General features: G+C 43.9%; 1 protein-coding gene across 7 annotated transcripts in view; it reads left to right on the top strand.

Annotated features, from left to right (window-relative positions):
• The first annotated feature begins 580 nt into the window (after window positions 1–580).
• LOC147028078 (uncharacterized) overlaps window positions 581–20,550 on the top strand; it is a 149,726-nt gene continuing 129,756 nt past the window's right edge. For 3 of the 7 annotated variants that reach the window (XM_085878097.1, XM_085878100.1, XM_085878098.1), the window contains exons 1-2: window positions 870–1,231; window positions 5,496–5,511. In XM_085878097.1, the coding sequence (XP_085734223.1) occupies window positions 1,200–1,231; window positions 5,496–5,511 (48 nt within the window). In that variant the 5' untranslated portion in view covers window positions 870–1,199. Of the gene's footprint in view, window positions 691–805; window positions 1,232–4,864; window positions 5,098–5,495; window positions 5,512–20,550 lie in introns of those variants that run through there. The other 4 variants (XM_085878101.1, XM_085878099.1, XM_085878094.1 and 1 more) reach the window with 3 other exon arrangements.

Genomic DNA, 20,550 nt, shown 5'->3' with positions numbered 1-20,550 from the left:
ATGCTGGTAGGGTGTTGCTTACACACTGTGTAAGCATATGAATCGTGATTCCCCATCGTCTCGGGTTGCTCACCTGCATTTGATTTTTCATTTCTTTTTTTTCATTTTTTTATATTTTCATTTGCGGCTGCTTCCCAACAGTTCTGTGATTTTTCCTGGTGTATCGACTTTAATATCTGTCGGCACAAAATTACCATGCTTCCCTATTGTCTTGGGTCACTCACCTACATTTTCTTCATTAAAAAAAATCTAAATTTATATTTTCATTTATGGATTTTGTCCGACGATTCTGTGAATTTTTCTGGTGTACCGGCTTCGATATCCATAGGCACGCAAAATTTCAGCTTTCTACATCACCTGGAAGGTACCGATCTTTAATATCTGTGAGTGAGTCAATCAGTGGTTTGAAAGAGCTTTCTATATTTATACGTATAAGTATGAACCATGCTTAAGTCTCTAATCATCAACGAAGTATTGTATTCCCACCTTTCCCCAATAATCTTTGCCAAAAAAATGCAGTCTTGAATTGTCTATTTTTGTTCGAAAGGTAATATAGGATCCTTTTTGCAGCTCGATGGGATGTTTGACATCCACAACTGACAGAGAATATGCAGCTCCTTCTCCTTGAAAGCGACGTTTAAATACCCTTGCGGATGAAGTCTCCATTCCATTGGCTCAAAGGGCATCAAGGTCTCAGATCAAATGGTTTTGATCATTTTTCTGACAATCACGTTCTAAAAAAAAGCAGAATAAACCAAAAACGTTCATTTTCCATTCTGTTCTATAACCCTGTTTTGCTTCACAGCACTCCAATGGGAAGTTTGGTTACTGTGCCGACCAATGGGTGAATCGCATACTGCTCGCTTTGGGCCTCCCGGATGTGACGGAAGTTGTGAGGACATCGAGCAGAGGTAGACTCAGACTTGTCACTGATACTAAATATAAGCTTTATTTATTGACATAAGCAGGAAATCAGGGAGGTGTTAGATGGATGAGAAAGAAAAAAAAAAGAGTAGGAAAATAAATAAGTGAGGAAGCAAACAAGAGTGGTGAGCAACGTGTATTGCACTCAACACTGGTGCTTGTCATGTCGGCCGGCACTCGGCTTGGTCCCCGAGCTCCAGCTGAATGGAACTAACAGGCATTATGTGAAACTGGAGTGGAAAGATCTGGCTGTAAAGGAAACGTTACTGCCAACTATGGACCTGTACGACCCTGCAGAGCCAACCAGGTGAGCAATGCACCTTGGCCTCATTATGTTATGCTGTGAGCTTGATTGCTTAAGAGCAAAGATGGTGTTGAAAGGAACAAAAGAGCTGAGTTTATCAAGAAAAGCACACTCTATTGGTGTGATTCCATGAAAAGTATTCATAAAGTGCACAAGGACTTGGGTAAATTTATTTGAAGATGTAGAACTTGGAGGTGCACTATGAAGTTGGAATAGATTGCTCTCGATGGGCAGACTGTGTGGAAGGGGAGGTGTATGAGGTAGGGGTAAAAGGAAAGGAGGGGAAAGGTGTAGGAAGGGAAGTGGTAGGGTGAAAACATGAATAAGAAGTTGGGGAGCAACATGTGTGCTAAACAGAGGAAGGAGGGGGAAGGGGAAGAAGATGATTGTACTGATAAGGATGTGGAAGCAAGATAATGAGGCAGGAAGGGGGATGAAGAGGGGGAGGGGTGATGCTAACGCAGCATTTGAATGAAGAGAGGGAGGTGATGAGTAAATGAAATAGGATGAGGTTTTGGGATTATGAAGAGGCATAAGAGGTATACATGCCTGGTGTTGGCTTAATGGTTAGGGTTGTGGGCTTGGGATCCTCGGATCCTGAGTTCAAATCCCACTTAGCTGTTGAATTAATACCAGGTGGGGTTCACTCTGCCTGTCATCCTTGCGAGGTCGACAAAATGAGTGCCAGCTTGCTGGTATCCTGTGTCGGAGTGGCGACCCGTCCAGGATTGTGCCCAATGGCCAAGGTGACCGCTTAGGCAGCACCAATGCTCTGCACAGAGTATGATCCCAATGGATGGATAAGGGGTATGAAGTTTTATTGGAGATGTAGTGGGTATGAAGAGAAGAATAAGAAAGCATTGGAGATAGGAGAAGGGGGATTGGTACTCAGCAGAAAGGGATGAGGTGGATGAATAGGATGGGATGGAGGTGGGATAGGGTGTCGAGGTGGTAACGAGGTGAATGTGGGCGGAAATAAGGAATTTTACAAGGAATACAGTTGTATTGTGAAAAAAAACCCACGATTGAGCAGATTAACTGAAAAAAGTTCAACTATGAATGTCCTTTTATACTCATTTGTCCTTTGAGCTGCCAAGACCATGATTGGGAAGGCAAGAGTTTTATCCCCCTTGGCTAAACAGATGGTATCTCTCCGATAAAGAGCATCAGGATTTTACGTGAAAAAGTTAGAAGATAGCATTCCCATGTGAAACATCGCCACACGGTGCTGTGGCCTCAGGTACCATACATCATCATCTGGTTTATGCTTTATTTGTGCATTCTTTCTTAACGTCCTTGCTTTTATTTTCGTGTGAAAAGATTCACTTGCGTCTCATAACGTCGTCCTACACGCAGTCATTATGTGTACAAGTTCAGCCCAAACCACTGAAGTTAAATCACCTTTTGGTTGCACCATCGTAGATGAGAGCACCCAAATTGGCTTGCCATCCCATCCATTTTTTTATTGGCTGCAACTATTCTTCTTCGTGGTCACAACACATTGGCTTGCCACAGCTATTCCCACGTTCTTGTGGGATTGGCCAGGGAGGGGAAGCTTTGGCCCAAGTGTTTCACGAACTGGGCTTGAGATTCGACGAATGTTCGGGAAATAATTTGGAATTTGGCCATGGTGTCGGCACGTCCCATCCATGCTCTTTGGAAATGTGTCAGGAGTGCAGAATTCGATGACATTCCACTCAAAGCCTAAATATTAGTGACCATTGATGGGCAAGGTAATGGCCAAAACCAATTCCTGATTCGTCACGTCTTTTTCTTCGTTTCTCTTAACCAAAATGCTTATTCATCTTTTGGCTCGTCACCTCGCTTTGATACACCGTGAATCCCCTCGGAGACGATGTGACATCACTTGTTGACGAGAAGAAAACTCCCTGAACCAAAAAGATAGAAGTTTTTTTTTTGTTGTGTTTTTAAAAAAAATATGAAATTATTGCTGTGTAGTCTGTGTAGCATACATTAATCTCAATGTACCTTTCACTATGATGTTCGGTGTATCTGCTTTTTTTTTTAAATACTCGGTTGCACTTTCTCTCGGGCGACAGGATAGCTCGGTTGGTTGCAAGCTCATCATGGAGCCGTCTAGTTTCAGTTCAACCCTCCACCCTCTCGAGCACGTCGCACCAAACCCAAAACTGCTGACACTACTGATGCGGGGGGGGGGGTGCTGCATCTCGGAGCACGCCAACATAGTTAAAGGAACACTGTCCCATTTACGTGTTGGTTGTGTTCAAAAAGAGTAGGCCATTGTGTGCCCGTACCCTGGTGAGAAAGTCGCTGCTTTGGGTAAGCTGTTTTATTTTGGCTTCACCTGCAGTTAGCTGGGGGTGATACGGTGTGCACAGGGCTTGAGAATGATGGGCCAAATGGCCTTCGCCCCACGTGTTGTCTCGGTTTTGTGTGTGTGTGTTTTTTTTTTAATCTCATTTCCCTCGACACGCCAAGCCATGTGTGAACGAATGGGTTTGCTGACGGAATTAGTTTCGCACGAAGCCATGTTAAGGCCACGATGCATGTTTAATTGTTTAATTTAATGGGCTTTTTTCGTCTCGTTTCGTGACGTCACACGTTCACTCTTTGTCTGCCATTCGCTTAACGTTGTCTTTCTCGTCTTCCTGCCGCGTTCATCTTCTACCTTCACAGCCTGAGTTTTTGTCGGACCTCCAAGAATTTATGCTCTCCGGACATCATCGGCTGAGACCGACGCTGCCGATCTCAAGCTTTCGATGAAACACCGGAGCACTGCTTCGGATCGAGGGGAATGAACGCATGATACTACCGAAATATGTTAACCCGAGACGCACAATGGCTGTTCGTCGAGCTAGATCGACGAGAGAGAGAGACATCTCCACAGAGCATTACCATAGACAACCACCCAACGGGGGGGACCGCATGCTCTGGTCACGGGGATTTTCACAAGGTCGAGTGAAGTGTAAGCGAGATGGTCCAGCCAAGGTCGACATGGAGCGAAAGCACACCTAGGTGTAGGTATTATCCCTCCCTCCAAACCCCCTGTGCACCTCCTCTCCCAACCCGCCCACCGACTCCCCATAACCCCGTACTCCCCTTCCCTACCTCCCCTCCCCTTCCGTTTCTCTCCCCCTCCGCATTCCTTCCCCCACTGTCGTCCTCTTGTACCTATCACCAGGACGATTTGGAGCGACCTGAAGAAGCTGTCGTTGCCGCCTGTCCTTCCCGTTTGTTAATCAATACCTCGTACAGTGCAGTACAGTACAGTGTGCTACATTCTGTGTTAAACTCCAACCTGACTCCCACCCCACCCCCATATTTCACCTTCTTCCGCGGGCCCACGTCTTGCTGGAGAAGACGTGTTGTGGACCTCCCTTGCGGTTGCTTCCGCTTGCTACATGGCCGAGTCTGCACACCGCACAGCTCGTTTCGACGTAGCATGCTTCTGATTGCCGTTGGCCGACACGGCACAAGGCTGTACGCACGCACACCCTTTCATTAAGAGCGTGAGACACGTCCTTCGCATCGATCTTACGTCGATCCGTTAGCTCTCCGTGTTTGTGTGTCGTCGTCCCCGTCCCCCCCCCCCCGTTTTCTCCGTCTCTTTGTTTGTTTGCGGCCTTGTTCGTAACGCCCCCCATTATTATTACCAGAGCCAAGAGACGGGCCTTCCCTTTGCACGATTGTTTTCACTAACCACATCGTGGTTCCGCTTTATCCGGCGGTGCGACAGGGCGCCCTCGCTGCATTATTGTCGCCCCCAAAACAATCCCGATCCTGCGATGGCGTTGCTGTTCTTCATCGCACGTGACCTCGCAAATGTGTACCGGCTGTCGTGTTTATAAGTACTGGTGGTTTGTTCGATCCTGCAGTAACCACCCCAGGTGCGTGCGTGCGTGTGCGTGTTTGCTTGCTTTGCTAAAACGATCGCTCACAATGGCATGGCCGGGTCTCGCAGCTAGCCAAGCTCCAAGTCGTGCATATGCTGTCCAGTTAAGAAGGCTATAAACACCACACGCACATTAAGATGCTCTCCAGTGTTTGATGACGTTGCTATCGTGGTTGCAAATATCGGTGAGCATCGTGTTATCGCAGAGTAGCAAAATGGTGCCAGAAAGGTGAAGCATGTTTAACATGTGCCCGTGTGTACCACCGAACATGAATTGTGACTCATTATAATTGTAAATGTTAGCTACCCTTTGTGTTCTTACTGTGCTCATGTTTTATTCCCTCTGCCCTTATCCCATCCAAACGCTGGACGGTGTCCTCGATTGTTCTCCAGAGAGGACGAAAAAGAGGTGCTTTTTCAAAATTATTATTTTCTCACTTTTAAATGAATGACATTTTTCTTACTTTTATCGTGCATTCTTGGAATATCTGATTATTTTTTTTGTTCACCTCTTGGTGACCTGAGAGCTTTGCCTACCTATACCTACCTACAGGTTCACTGATTTTATGAACAACTTTTTCTAGCACTTCATTATCAGCTGCAACATTGTTGTTCCACGTGCTGTACTGTACCCATTTACCTTGCAGCTGCACTCATTTGAAAATAACGTCCTGCTTTCGATGTCGCTCGCCCGAGATCGCGAGAGTACCTTTACCTGTGCATGATGCAAACCAAATGGTTAATGTTTGTTACCCTCCGCTGCCAAAGTTGGACAGAGGTCATGTTTTCACCCATGTCTGTCTGTCTGTGAGCATGAGATCTCAAAAAGTTGTGGATTGATTCAGACGACACTTGGTGGACAGGTTGGGTGTGTGACAAGGACTAATCAATTCGATTTTTGTGAAGATCTGGACATGGCATGCTTCTGATTGCCATTGGCAGACATGGCACAAGGCCGGCGGACACAGCGGACACGGCCCAAGATCCTTTTTAATTTTTTTTTATTTCAAGTGATTCTTCATCATTGAGAGATGGGGCCAAAAACGATATACAGCATCATATTTCAAAAAGTTGTGGATGAGTTGGTTTGGTGACTATAACAAGCCGATTCAATTTTGGTTCAGGTCCACATCCAGATCCGGTCTATCAGTGGGATACAAAACGTAAACTGTTCAGCCTTGTGGAGGTTATGCACTCCATCAAATGCTGTTCTGGTTCTCGTCATGTTGCTCCCTTGATTCATGTTCTAAGGTTCACTTTGTTCCATCGTCATTCTGTCTCTTGTAGTTTTTAACTATTTTTCTTCCTCCTCATCCTCATCCTCATCCTCATCCTCATCCCTTTTCATCTTCTTGTTCTCATGTAATATGTTATATTGAATGCAGGAGGTCATTAGGCCCATCAAGCCTGTGCTATCATTACCCTTTTCAATACTGACCATTAAGCAAGGAAGCAGCATTCGATCAAGGCATGTAATTTATTTTTTTTTGTTTTTTTTAAATGCATGTAATTAAAAATGCTCCATGGTATGACTCGGCCAGGGTTCGAAGCACCAACCTCCCGGACTCAGAGTGGGCACCCCGACCATTACAACACGAGTCTTCTTCATTCCTTTTCTTCCTTCCTTCCCTTCTCCTTTCAAACAAGTTTTTATTGTACACCATTCCTTAATTTCAGAGCCAATCCTCTTCAAATTTGCCATGGACGTCCTTTGGCCCATTACACCCAGCACCTTTAAGTAAGGACGAGACTTGCACTCCAGGAGTAACAATCCCCAAATTGTATTAACTACACGTACTGACAGAGCAACCTCAGGAAAAGCCTCAAACCCGAAATACCAGTCCTGGACTCGGCCTGAACCACCTCAATGGAGGGAGGGGTGGGGATGCGGAAAATGGCATCAACCATTCCAACGGGGTTGTGTGTTACATGCGTGAGGAGTGCTAACACAATGGCGCAGAACCCTTTCGATTTTGGCCCTGTTCCCATTCTGAGGGGCCAAGGGGTGAAACACTAAAAATCACCACACTCTTCCTTTCCATTCCCATGGACTGTATTTGATTTGATAGAGTAAGGTTGGCACAATAGTCCTTTCAAACAGCCCCTACAGGGATGCATAAAGAAAATTCAGATTCATTGTTTGTTTTATATCATGGTCAAATACCTCAATGTGTCAAAATGAAGGGTTTTTTTGGCTTGCCAATTGCCATGCCCCTGTAGTTCAAACAATCCAGACAATAATTGGAAAAATGATACCTTACTATTGGCCACAGCCCCTACTCGGTAAAGGTGGTTGATATGTGTCTGGTTTGTACTTTTTTATTTTACAGGGATCAAAGGTCAAAAATTTTTGAAATCGAGTGTTTTGGCCTTCAGCCTTTCTTTTTTTCAATAAAACTCGATAAGACGACACAAAAATAGTGACGAACTAAAGCGGATAAAAATTGATCCATTGGCTTCCTTTTCATTGTAAAGAGGTCATATTGCATTCATTTGTGAATGCCTGTGATGCTAATTATTTCTATTTTTATCCCCATGCTTTCAAAAGATGCTGGGATATTGTAATCTCTGTCTGTCTGTGTCCATCCATCTGTCATACTATCTCCTTCTAAGCAGTTGTGCAGAAATTCAGCAACCTTTGTAGTGATTAATTATGATCACTACATAGCAAGAAGGTGCGAGAGCAGTATCTTTTATTTGGCTCCGCCCCTGATGTCCCTGTGGTGGGGTCAAAAGGTGAAATACCCCAAAAATGCAATTATAGGCACATTCTGAAGCATTTTTTGATGAAACTTTTTATATGCAATCAATGTTGGGGATGCATGAAATATGTAGCAATTTTTGGATTTGACCCTCGGTTCATGTCCAGGGGTTGGAGATTTAGGGCCACAGGGGTCAAAACAGAAGATGTTTTAAAAAAATTTTTTATTTAAAAATTTGATTTTGGGTCATTCCTGTTGGAACATTTTCGCCATCAACTTTGCTTTAGGTGGGAAGTGTGGGGATTTGCTACAGCACACCATTTATCTGTCTCTGTCTCTCTCTGTATTTTATTTTATTTTATTTTTTTGGCTTTCCTTTTTATCATCACATTAAATGGGGGCACACACAGTAAATGCAATAAAACAGTATTTGTTGGTGTGCTCACCTTGGAACTGACTGTTTCCTGGTTTGAACCTGAACAGACAAGAAACTCGATAAAAACCAGTGTGCAGTGCAGTATGAGCGGGGACATTATTGTGATCGCATTATCCTTTGGAAGTGACAGGCTTTTCATCCTCTCTCACTTGTGGATGAAAATCTGTTGTCCTTTGCAAAGAGTAGATTTTGAAGCATGTTTTCACTTTTTTGTGGATGTAGTTGTTTTTTGTTTTTTTTCTTCTTCTCCATTGGGCTTGCAGATGACTCAGAGTTTATGAGCCTTTCAGCTGTCTAGCCTGGGTTTGATTCCCCACCCAACCACAAATTGTCACTATGGTGCCTCACAAGCAGCGCATTGCATTAACGATTGTACCCATCCTACATCTTATTTTTCTGTTGCTGGACATGAAACATCCCATGGTGACTTTCATTAACAGCGAGACTTTGCCAGCACCATAGTCAAAGTCCAGGTTCCTGCCTTGAATACTACTGGGAATGGCAAATCATTCATTGTGATCCTTGTCTAGAAGCTGCTTCCAGTATGGACCTGCCCTTGAGTAAACCATCACAGATGAATGGAGAATAAACCACCTGCCTTCCCTTGCTCATGTTAGGACTTGATGTCAGTCTATACCTAATTAGGTAATTCCACCAAGACTCCTTGGGCACGCTTACACCACATATTTGAGGGCATTTGGGACCGAGCGTGGCCGCGTGAAGCTGTGTCATGGGTATATACTCCGGTATCGGTCATGGGTATATCCTCCGGTATCGGTCATCAATCCGATATCGGTCATGGGTAGGGCGTTGATTCACGAGAGTCGCCCTGTCAAATACTATGGCCGTTGCACCTGATTCAGACTGCGTAGAAGTGGCCAGTCAACATCCTCATGGTGATGTCATTGCTCCTTGATTCATGAGAGGGAGTAAAAATGGCGGACATTTCCACATCTGTTCAGGCAAGGAGTTTGTCTCAGTGCTGGCAAACCACGCATGTGCAGCTGCTGGCTTCGCTCTGGTCAGACTATTTTGTCCAGTGCCAGTTGGGTGCCTGATGTTGCACATGAAAAATACGTGTGACATATTACTTATTGGTGGCTGGGTATGGTGTGACAGTAGAGAGATTGGTTTCTAGTTCAATCTAGTTCTGCTCTAAATGGGAGAGATGATGAGGTCACAATGGAAGGTGAGGTGGCAGTGGGCAGCAGATTTAAATTCTGAAAAGAGCATGGGATGACAGACTCGTGATGTTGGTTTCATGTGCAAGAAGAGTGAATAGGGGGATGAATTGATGAATAAATGGATGGATGTGAGTAAAAGTAATACCTGGAAAGAGTAACGACAATTCCTGGTAAGTGTGTGTGTGTAACAATATTATGAAGTAATTCTGTAATAGGATTAATATTACGAGAAGGGCACTCGGTTGAGCGCATACCTCCACCCTGCAATGCCTGATCCACGAGAACATATCGGGCCCAATACATTTTTGAACAAGAAGATAATACTCTCCTGCATGAATACGCCTCATTCGCTGCTCAAAACCTGGGACTTTAATTCCACTACATTTTAGAAATATGAGTAGAATACAGTGCTATATTTGGTCTGTTACATCTGCATGTGGCTGCTCTATATCATGATGGAATGTTTAAAATGTGGGGCTTTTAAACATAATCTTAACATAAGCACATCATCATGTACATGTTTATACAATCGGTTTTATCATTTCTAACACACTTTTTGCAAAAGGAGTTGACTCCACATTGGAACTGATTATGACTGCTTTAATAATATGTACTAAAACTACACAATTAAAAGGAATTATGGAAATATCAACTTCATTTAATAAACTTAACGAAAGAATGCAATTCGAATTAAACTTCAATACAGTAGTGTCTCAGAGTAAGCATTATTATCACCAGTGTCATTTCACTTAATAGTCATCATAATATCACTGGTGATCATACTGTAGAATACAGTATATCCATCCACGAATCATCAGAAAGCACACAATGAATCATCAGAGAGCAGAAATCCACCTGCACTCTCATATAGCACATGACATGAGTTCTATTATCAGCAACGGTACTCATAGATCCATATTTACATAATAAAACGGTCAAACGATTTATTGATACATATACTGTATCGTGGTCTGAATAATAAGTGTCCACAATGTCCATTACTATCTTCATATCTTTGTTTGCACACACATGGTCCAGCAATGACCCATAGTCTGTAGTGGGCCCTGTGACATATTGGCAAAATCCACAATTTCCCATCAGTTGTGTGATGGTATGTTCTGGAGGACTCAAAAGGTCGTAGTTGAAATCACACAGCACAACAGTCAGCTGCTGGAGATCCAAAGATGTCAGCACATCTTGTAATTTATCCATGAACAAAGGAGAGCTTGTCGTAGATGATCTGTATACAGTGACAATGTTGATTTATATTTCCTTCTGTGTTGTCACTGTTCTGTATTCTATACCTTTTAATGTCTGGGTTAGGATTCGGTGACATTTCTGGTCGTCCATGATTATTATGCCTCCCTTTTCCAAGTTAGCAGAGCATGGCCTTTCAACTCAAACGCTTCATTTCAGGCCTAAGTTGTGTATCGTAGTTGAGCTTCTGCCCTCTTAGGAAAATCTCCACAAAACAAAGAACATCTGCTGATCTCATGGTGATGTCAACTTTCATATCTGGTCGATGTTCCAGATATGATCTGTTCTTGAATAAGCCTATTTTAAGCCAACTACCTCCAAGACTCTGCATCTGTGGAAGCTCAACCAGTCAAGTAATATTGCCTTGAAGTCTATTTATTTCTTCCTTGACAGCTGAGTTGGCACGAATTGCACTTTCATCAAACCCAAGTATGTGGAGACTACTCAAGGTTTTGACTCTGCTCAAGGCAACATAAGCTTTGTCAGGCATAAATCTGCCTTTTCCTTCTATTGAGACTACAATCCTGTCCAATGTTTTTCCTTGCACTTTATGTTTAGTGCAACCCCATGCAAGTGTGAGTGGAAATTGTACTCGCACAGCTTGTACTGAAGTTCTGTCTCTGTCAGTGTTAAATTTGACCTCTTGTCGTTTGATGGGAACAGTTCCAGGATATGTCTGCTTGTACTGGCTGTTGGTTGTGGCTTCTCTTCCAATGCAATCACTGTCAAATTTGACCAAAATAGCATGAACATCAGAGTCTGAATGGTCTAGGGCTATATAACAGTGTCACATACACCATTGGCTAAACCATCAGATAAATCAATGTTGACGGTGACCACAACGTGTGCTCCTACAGCTATCAACACCACTTCAAGCAATCCACCAATTTCTGACGTTTTTGTTCTCATCAGCATCAATCAAGCCAGTCTGCCCATCTTTTTTCTTGTCGATGGCTTTTATGTTAAACACTTGAGCAGCAAGTTTTTTCATGTGTGTGAAATTGTGCTCATCGACTTCCTTGTTCATTTTGAAAACACGAAGAGCATTCTCTGGGTACAGCAGGCTGTCTGTGGTTATCTCCCTGGACTTCAAGATGTTGGTATCAGCTGCTGTGCATGTTACTGTAGGGACACTCATTAGAAGCTCAGCAAAATCTTTGTCTTCTTTTTGCCGCATACTCTCAGTCAGCTCAATCATTTGGAAGTTTTCTTCCCATAATGATCCGTGAAGCTTCGCATATATGTCTGATGGTAGGGCAAAAACATGGTTCTGGCCAACAGGTTGAAGCTGATAGAGATCTCCTATGGCAAATATGCTGATTCTGCCAAATCTTGAAACAGGATCTTTCTTCCCAGTGATATCCTGCAGCTGGCGATGGAGGTTGGACAGGAGATCAGCGCCAACCATAGACACCTCATCTGTAATCAACAACTTGAGCTTTCCTTGTCTGGACCTTATTGTGTTGAGCTTCTCACTGCTCAGTACCTGGTATTCCTTTTAGCTCTTCAAACCAGCAGTGAAGTTCACTGCAGAATACAAAGTCATCCCATCTAGTCCAAAAGCTGTGGTTCCAGTAAAGCAGTAAGAATCACTGCAATGTCATCTGGCTCAAAGTATCCAGACAATGGCTTGAGAAGTTTCATGGTTTCAGAGTGAACCAGCTTGATATGGCTCTTGCCAACACTTCCTGGTCCACTCGAGAAGATCCTGTAAACAGGCATTAGCTTGTCTTGTTTCAGAGCCTGTATCATGTCTTTACACCAATTGTGTTGCAGTTTTAGGATTTCCATCTGTTTACCATTTAATGTTTGCATCATAGCCCTGCATTGCTGTGGTGTCATCAACTACTTTTCTAGTTCAGAGGAGTAGCATGCTTGAAGGTCCGATCTTGCCTGTTGTCTTTTTGAGGAGCATGAGGACCTCTTTTGAGGCATGTGTCTTTCTTCCACAATACCTTCATCTTCCTGTTGAGCTTGTTCATGCTCGGCTCCAGGAGCAACAGCATCGCATGCATGTTCTGGAGGTCCCAAATGATCGAGGTCTTCCAAAGCTCTTTCAATTTCATTTGCATTCTGGGAATATTTGCTTTCATTGTCGTCTATGGTATCTTTAACATTTGCATAATGTTCCTTGTACTATATGCTGGATAGTGACTTTTTAAATCTCAATCCTCATTTATCCAGGGATAATACAGCATCAGGAGACCTCTGTATTTTTCCTCTCCATCAGACTTTTCTTTGTGAAAACTGATAACTTCTCTCTTGTATTTCCTCATTGATCCCAGCCCATTCAGAAGTGTAATCATTGTGGATTCTGCATTGCCAGCATCGTCGTCCTCCAGAATGTCAGGAACATGATCCACTGCATCCAGAGCAGCGTCTTTTCCACCAGTTGTGTAGTAGTTGGCTGCAACCTCTGCTTAGCACATGTCGTCAAGTTCATGTGGACGTGATGCATATCTGTCAAACAACGATGTGCAGAAAATATTTTCAGCATCATCTGTCATGTCTTTGACAACACCAAGTGGTTTCAGCATGAAAACTCGCTTGTCTTTTGGCACAGTATTCACAAATACTACTTTCCTACTAGCCTTTTTCAAAGGGATGGAGAGTCGTCTATAAGCTGCCTCCTGGGCACTGACCTCTCGGTTGTTGAGAAATGCTGAACCAACTTTTTTCAGTTTCGACTTGATATCATCTCCCCTGCTTTCTTCAACAACCTTCTTTAGGAGTTCAGTCATAGATCTCTCACTTTTTAACATATAGCTGGTAACATAGGCAATGCATGAATCGGGGTCGGTGATGAACTGAAGATCCATGTTGCCTTTCCATGTGTGAAGAATATCTGGATTGTACTGGTTTATTCGATGTTCAGATGGTTGTCTTTGCAAAACTACATGTTTGCCGCATTTTGTGAATCGTCGAGCTTGATTGTATTAATAGATATCCACCTGTGATGGTCGCAACAGTTCATCCAATGCAACATCTTCAGGAATATCTTTATCTTCCATAGTTTCTCAGACTTGAGTTAGTTTTCTTGCTGTTTGCTAAGCTGTTATACTAACAACTATGGGATCCAGCTCAATGGAGGGTCCTGCAATCAACGTCTCAGCACTTGGTGGATGAGGGAATCTGAATCTGCAACTCTTGTTTCGTCTGCACGTTTGTGAGTGGACATGCTTCTGCAAACCAAGCACAAGCTTCTGAAGTTCCTCATCATTCTGTGGAACACATTTCTGGTACTTGTCAATAAAAGCTGCTACTTCTTCATCCTCATCCTCAATGACATCTAGTTTTGGAGCATCTTTTATCCACAAAATTGTGTGGGCATGAGGGGAGCTCTGAGCTTGGAACTGGATTGTAATAATAAAGTCGTGAACTTCTCCGACAAGGTTACTCTTGGATTCAAGAAATTCTTTGAAGAAGGAGTCGACTCTGTATTGGAGCCATTTACACTTTTCATCCCATGATAGAGTTTTCACATCTTCATCTGTCAGTACTTGGCCATATTGACAACTGATGCTCTGGAGACTGATTGACAACCGGTGGAACTTCTGGCTATTGCATGTCTACAGCTGATAGGTTCAAAAACCATGTTGGGATGCCAAGTTCATGTACCATTGCTAAGAGGTCCAGAAGTACTGTGCTCCAGTATGCTGGAGATCCATGGACATTCTTCAAAAACCAGAAGGCTGTGTCCGTTTGTATCATTGCCTGCATATTCTTAGAGCATTTCATCAATCCAGCATTAATTGTTCTTTTTTTGAGTACTTTTCCATGAGTTTGTGTCAGTTAAATTTGCAGGTCATCCTCCACTTGCTTTGACTCAACAGCAGACTGAGCAGCTCGTAAGTAGTCTACATCCTTGGCAAACCTGCCATCTACACCAATTGGGAGTCGTTGATTGAAATATTTTGTGACAGTTATAGATTTGGTCCTCTTTGCAGATAACCCACCACAGCCTTGAGGATATTTTTCTGGATTTTCCAGTTCTTCATATTTCTCATCAAGTAGAAATGCAGATGGCCTTTGGTGTTATCCTGGTGCAAACAGAATATGTTACACCTCCATTAACTGGACACTTCTTGAAGAAGTGTATCATAGGGGATTCCTCGAAGTTTACTGGTCTGCTCAAAGGCTATCTCATCTTCCAGGTTTTCATCTGCCTCAGCTTGAGCTGATGTACTGCTGTGGTGTTGAACTCCTTGAGATTCAACTTTTTCCAAGGCTACATGATGCAACTCACCCATGAAACCAAGGGTAACTGTGTTTTCACTTCTGCCATGCCTGGGGGTGGAAATTGTGAACAGAATGTGGTGTAATTGTGTTCAACACCTTGAAATTAATGTTCAGCATGTCAGTTACACCTTGTACAGCCAGGTTGTCTGCCCATTCACCAGCCCTGAGCCAGGCTGTGTACTTCATTAATTCTTGCAATTGTTGCTGACCAGGATTATTAATGTGTACTACGGACAACTCTTTTCCAGTTTGCCATGCTGCTCTTGCTGTCCTTGTAATCCAGGGTGCAGGGAGAAACTGCATCTTCTTCAGCAAACTCAGTGTCACCAAGGAAGTGTACAAGCCGTGCTCATATGTCTGGCCCACTTATATGTTGGATTCCTGCTGGAGGTAGTGAGGCAGATACAGCATGGAAAAAAAACAGTCTCTATCACCAGGAACATCTTTGATAGAGACATTATGCTCCTTAGCCAAGCACTGCAAAACTTGGGAAGCATTTGTACCAGTTGCAAGAGGTGACAGCAGAGACAACTCTGTTGGTCGCTGTGTTACTGGTTGTCTTGGCAGAGGTGTTGGCAGTAGTCTTGGTGGTGGTCTTGGCAGTCATCTTGGCAGCAATCTTGCTGGTGGTCTTCATAATGGTCTTGGTGGTGGCACCAGACATTGCATGTCCTTGCAGAGCATGCTGGCCACTTTTTGTGTGCTCACTTTGGGCAACTTCAATGTCCATCGGTTCAGCATCTGTCTGTACCATTGCTTCCCACAATTCTTAGTCGATGTTTTCCCACTGACTTTCCCAGTCTTGACAAATGGTAATGTTCTTGTAGAGGAGGTTGTTTGTGCTGCTTAAGCCACCGAAGTGCCTCCATCACCTTTTTGGGCCGAACATATTCATCTATCTATAATTCCAGCAATGTGTCTGTCTGTCTGTCTGTCTGTCTGTGACAGCTGTTTCTCGACAACCACTGGTCCGATCTAATTGAAACTTGCCAGGTTTATTGCTGGGGACCTGAGTATGTGCCTTTTCAAGGTTTGATATTAATCGGACAAGTGGTTCCCAAGTTATGGCCATTTATTTACCAAACCAATGACAGGACACGTTGCTGCGTAGGCGTGGCCGTTGGGGAAGAGATCCTCAGTTACCAATGACAGGACACGTTGCTTGGCGTTTTGCACCCACAGTATCTATCTTCTATCCATCTATAATTCCAGCAATCTGTTTGTTTGCCTTTTCAAGGTTTGAAATTAATCGGACAAGTGGTTCCCAAGTTATGGCCAAGGTAGAGCGCGTTCCCCATTACGGGTTACAACGTAAGGCCTTCCGGATCGTGATGACTTGCTGTATTCTAATAATTTCTCGATTTCTTATGCGCATTTATAGATAAACACAATGCCCCAATCCAGTCGTCGTTTACGAGGGCGAAGGAACGGCCTGTGTAGTTGTTTGAAAGTTTTTTTTTTTTGTTTGTTTTTTTTTTTTGCATGTACGACCACACACGTACGGCCACGCATGTACGGGCACGCATGTACGGGCACGCGAGAGCAAAGGAATGGCCTGTCTGGTTGTTTCTGGCACGCGGTTTGGAAGTTTTTTTTGCACGCACGTACGGCCACACATGTATATCTACGCACGTATGGGCACGCACTAGTACATGTAATGTCGTTTATACACAAGTTTTCGCTTAAGTTTGAGTGTTACAACCTCAGCTTCTTGTGGTAGTCGAGGTAGCAATGAAAATTGTATTCAGTTTGGAGGGCACATTCACAGCACCACCATGGATGGCTTTTTGGCCTCCCTTGGATAATCCCACAAGTTTCATAAAGGGGATTCTTTGGCTAATCAACCACTGTTCTAGTGGTCGGAGATCCTCCAACTTTGGAGGTATGCTGTCGAGTGCCAGGCCATAAGCTCAGAACTGAGTAGGTGTCTGTCCTCTCTTCAGTGCAGAATGACACGTGTTGCATATCCAGGTTTTGTCATGCGTCTGAAGGTCTTTTGCAGATTGAAGTATAGACTGTATCAGTGCCACAGGAGCAAACATATTTGTTCTCATTTATCTGAAGTAGAGACGATCGATATAGTAGTCTGACAAGCGCAACAGGCATAGATTGGCCCTTCTTTAATTTTAGCACGAAAATTTGCAGCCGTCAACTCATTTGGTGGTATGTGTTGCTTCTTTCTAACCTGAGTGTTGTCTTTGCTTTTCCTATCAAACTTCTTTCTTGTGTCTGTTTCTTCTGCAGTTTTTTCAGCACGGTGTTTTTTCATACCGTTCTTCACGGCAGCTCTCCGTTGGTCTGTTTCTTCTGCAGTTTCTTCAACCCTACATTTTTGTTTACGTCGTTTATCTGCAGCTCTGCGTCGGTCTGTTTCTTCCGCAGTTTCTGTTTGATGTTTTAAGGCCACATTCTTTGTTTTGTTTCCTTGTGTGGGAACTGCTTTTTGACTTGGAGCGTGGCATTCTTCTTTTGTTTTTGTTGCTGCAGTGAGATTCTTCGTTATCCGTCTTCAATATATTGCAGTGTTAGCTTTTCCGATGAATGACTCGTGATGATGAAAGTTTGCCTGCTATTTATTGCTGAAGATATGTTGCACAACTACAGTACAATACAATACAACTGAGAACATTCAAGATTCACTTCCTATTCGCAGTCGTTATGTCGGTTCCGTTAACAATTGCTTCTTTAGAAATAGATCGTGAAATCATGAACCTATTCTGTGAATTCAGTTTACATCGTGCATTAGCTCCGAAAAGAGCTATTTATATTCTTTATACTTAAAAAAACTCCAAAGCAAAAGAAGAGAAGAAAAGTAAAACTAGGCCTCAACGCTTCGAGCAGCATGCTCCACCCATCGATAGGAGGAAGTGTGGATGGGCGGAGCTTCCTGGATAATACAGGTGTAAACCGTAAACCTTTTACTTTATTATTATTCCATCATGGACTTGAATTACATTTCAATACATTTATTATATGTTAATTCAAATGAGCACACACACACACAAGCATTTAAAGGCCATTTTCCCCGCTAAAGTGGGGGTTAGCCTTGCGGGCCCCATGACAATCTTCTCCACTTTACCCTGTTTTCTGCATCTCCCCTTCTTAATCCCCTTGCCCACATTTCCTCTTCCACCACATTTAGCCAAGTTTTTCTCGGTCTTCTCCGTCCTCTACTTCCGACTACACTCATTTCCAACACTCCTCTCACCCAGTCACTTTCATCCTTCCTCAACACATGACCCAACCATCTCAACCTGTTTCTCTTCACAACCTCCATCACAGACTCTATTCCCATCATCTTCCGCAAGTCATCATTTGTCTTCCTCTCTCTCAACGATACTCCACACATCCACCGAACCATTCGCATTTCCACCCTTTCCAGCCTTTGTTGCTGCTCCATGTTCAGTACCCATGTCTCACTCCCATAAATCATCGTACTCCTCACACATGAAGCATACACCTTTCCCTTCAGCTTCAACGACACTCCCCTCTTTGTCAGCACGCCACTCAGTTCCCGAAACTTCTTCCATGCACATCTCACTCTAGCAACCGTCGAAGAGTCTGATCCACCTTCTCCATTCAGCATGTCTCCGAGATAGCAAAATGTTTTCACCCCTTCCAGCTTCACACCATCTCCAAGATCCAACTCAACAATTCCTTCATCTGCTGCTCCCTCGATGCACACCTTACACTTGAATGTAGCTGCCACACTGGTTAATGACCCTCTCACCCCACTACATTTTCGATGAACCCATTCAGCACACATTGTACACTGAATGGAGTTCACTACGACACCCTTCCTGCACACAGCACATGGCCATTTCCCAGTCCTTTCCACCTCACCACATGCTTTACCACTTGCCATCACCTTCGTCTTTCCGATATTCACCTTCAACCCTTTTGCCTCCATACATTCCTTCCACTTGTTCATCTTCTCCTTCAGTCCATCCATACTCTCTGCAATCAACACCAGATCATCTGCATACAGCAGCTCCCACGGTAAACCCTCCTTTACCCTCCGAGCCAGCACCTCCATCACAACTACAAATAGAAGTGGACTTTGTACCGACCCCTGGTGCACTCCTACCCTCACCTCAAACTCACCACTGTTCCCATCCTTCGTCCTTACAGCTGTGCGTGCTCTCTCGTACATGGCCATCACTACTCTGATCAACCATTCCTCCACTCCTAACATCCTCAATGCCCATGCCATTACTTCGTGTGGGACCCTATCAAATGCTTTCTCCAGATCAACAAACCCAAAAAACAACTTCTTCCTCTTCTCCATGTACTTCTCCTGCAACTGCCTGACAATAAAAATTGCATCTGTCGTTCCTCTTCCTGGCATAAATCCAAACTGCATTTCGTCAATCTTTACCTTCTTCCTTATCCTCTTCTCCAACACCCTTTCCAATACCTTCATTCCATGCTCCAATAACTTTATTGCTCTATAGGAGCCACAGTCCAGAGGGTCACCTTTCCCCTTGTACAGAGGGACGAGGGTACTCAGTTCCCAATCCACTGGAATGCGGCCTTCTTTCACCACCAGATTACAGATCTCTGTCATTCTCTTCACACCCCAACTTCCCGCTGCCTTCAACATATCTCCCACAACTCCCGTCGGCCCTCCTGCTTTTCTACTCTTCATTGCTCTTATAGCTTCCTCAACTTCCTTCTCAGTTATCTTCTCTGCTGGTCCTAAAACTGGGTTATCTCGATGTTTCTATCCCATTCATTTTCTACATTCAACAGCCTTTCCATATATCTCTTCCATCTTCCTTTAATTCCATCTGAATCCACAACGATTTGTCCCACTTCATCCTTCAAGCAACTCACCCCCGTCACATCAAATCTCTCTCTCGCTATCTGCTTTGCAATCCTGAATACCGCTCTCTTACCCTCCTCCGAATCCAAGCGTTCTCCAAACATTTTCCTATGGGCCTCCTGCGCCTTTGCAACCTCTTTCTTTGCAGCCTTCTTGGCTTCCTTATAACTTTCATGTGCAGCCTCTTCTTCCACCGTACCCTTTGCCTTTTGCCATTCCTTGAACTTCTTCCTCTTCTCTTCAATTGTCTTTCCAACTTCATCATCCAACCACCATGTTTCCGAGTGCCTTGGTGGTCCTTTTGTCCATCCACATACCTCACCAACGGCTCCCAATAGACTATCTTTCATTGACATCCAACCACTTTCAAGCTCAACCACATCATCTTCAACCATACTCAGCCTCTCTCTTAATGCTTCCTTCACTGTCGCCTCTTTCAACCTCCACACCTTCATCCTCGGTTGGTACTTCACCCGCCGAATTCTCCGCGCACCTTTCACCCTTATATCGCAGACAACCAGGTGGTGCTGCGAAACAGTCTCCTCCCCTGGGATCACCTTTGTGTCCCGGAGGTTTCCCCTATCTCGCTGACGCACCATCAGGTATTCAATGGTTGTCGTCAACCCACCTTACGTGTATGTAATAAGCTTATTATTCGCTTTCTGGAATTGAGTATTACAGAGCAACAAATCAGCTCCATCAGCAAACTCCAAGATCCTTTCACCTTCTCCATTTCTCACACCATATCCATAACCGTCTGGACTCCTTCCCACATGTCCATTCAAGTCTCCTCCAACCACAACAA

Source organism: Eptatretus burgeri, chromosome 4, assembly GCF_056783735.1.
Source record: "Eptatretus burgeri isolate ZD-2024b chromosome 4, Ebu_testis_v1, whole genome shotgun sequence".
In the NCBI taxonomy this organism is placed as follows: domain Eukaryota; kingdom Metazoa; phylum Chordata; class Myxini; order Myxiniformes; family Myxinidae; genus Eptatretus; species Eptatretus burgeri.
Note: the sequence above shows the minus strand (reverse complement) of the source record. Positions and strands in the feature narration are given on the sequence as shown.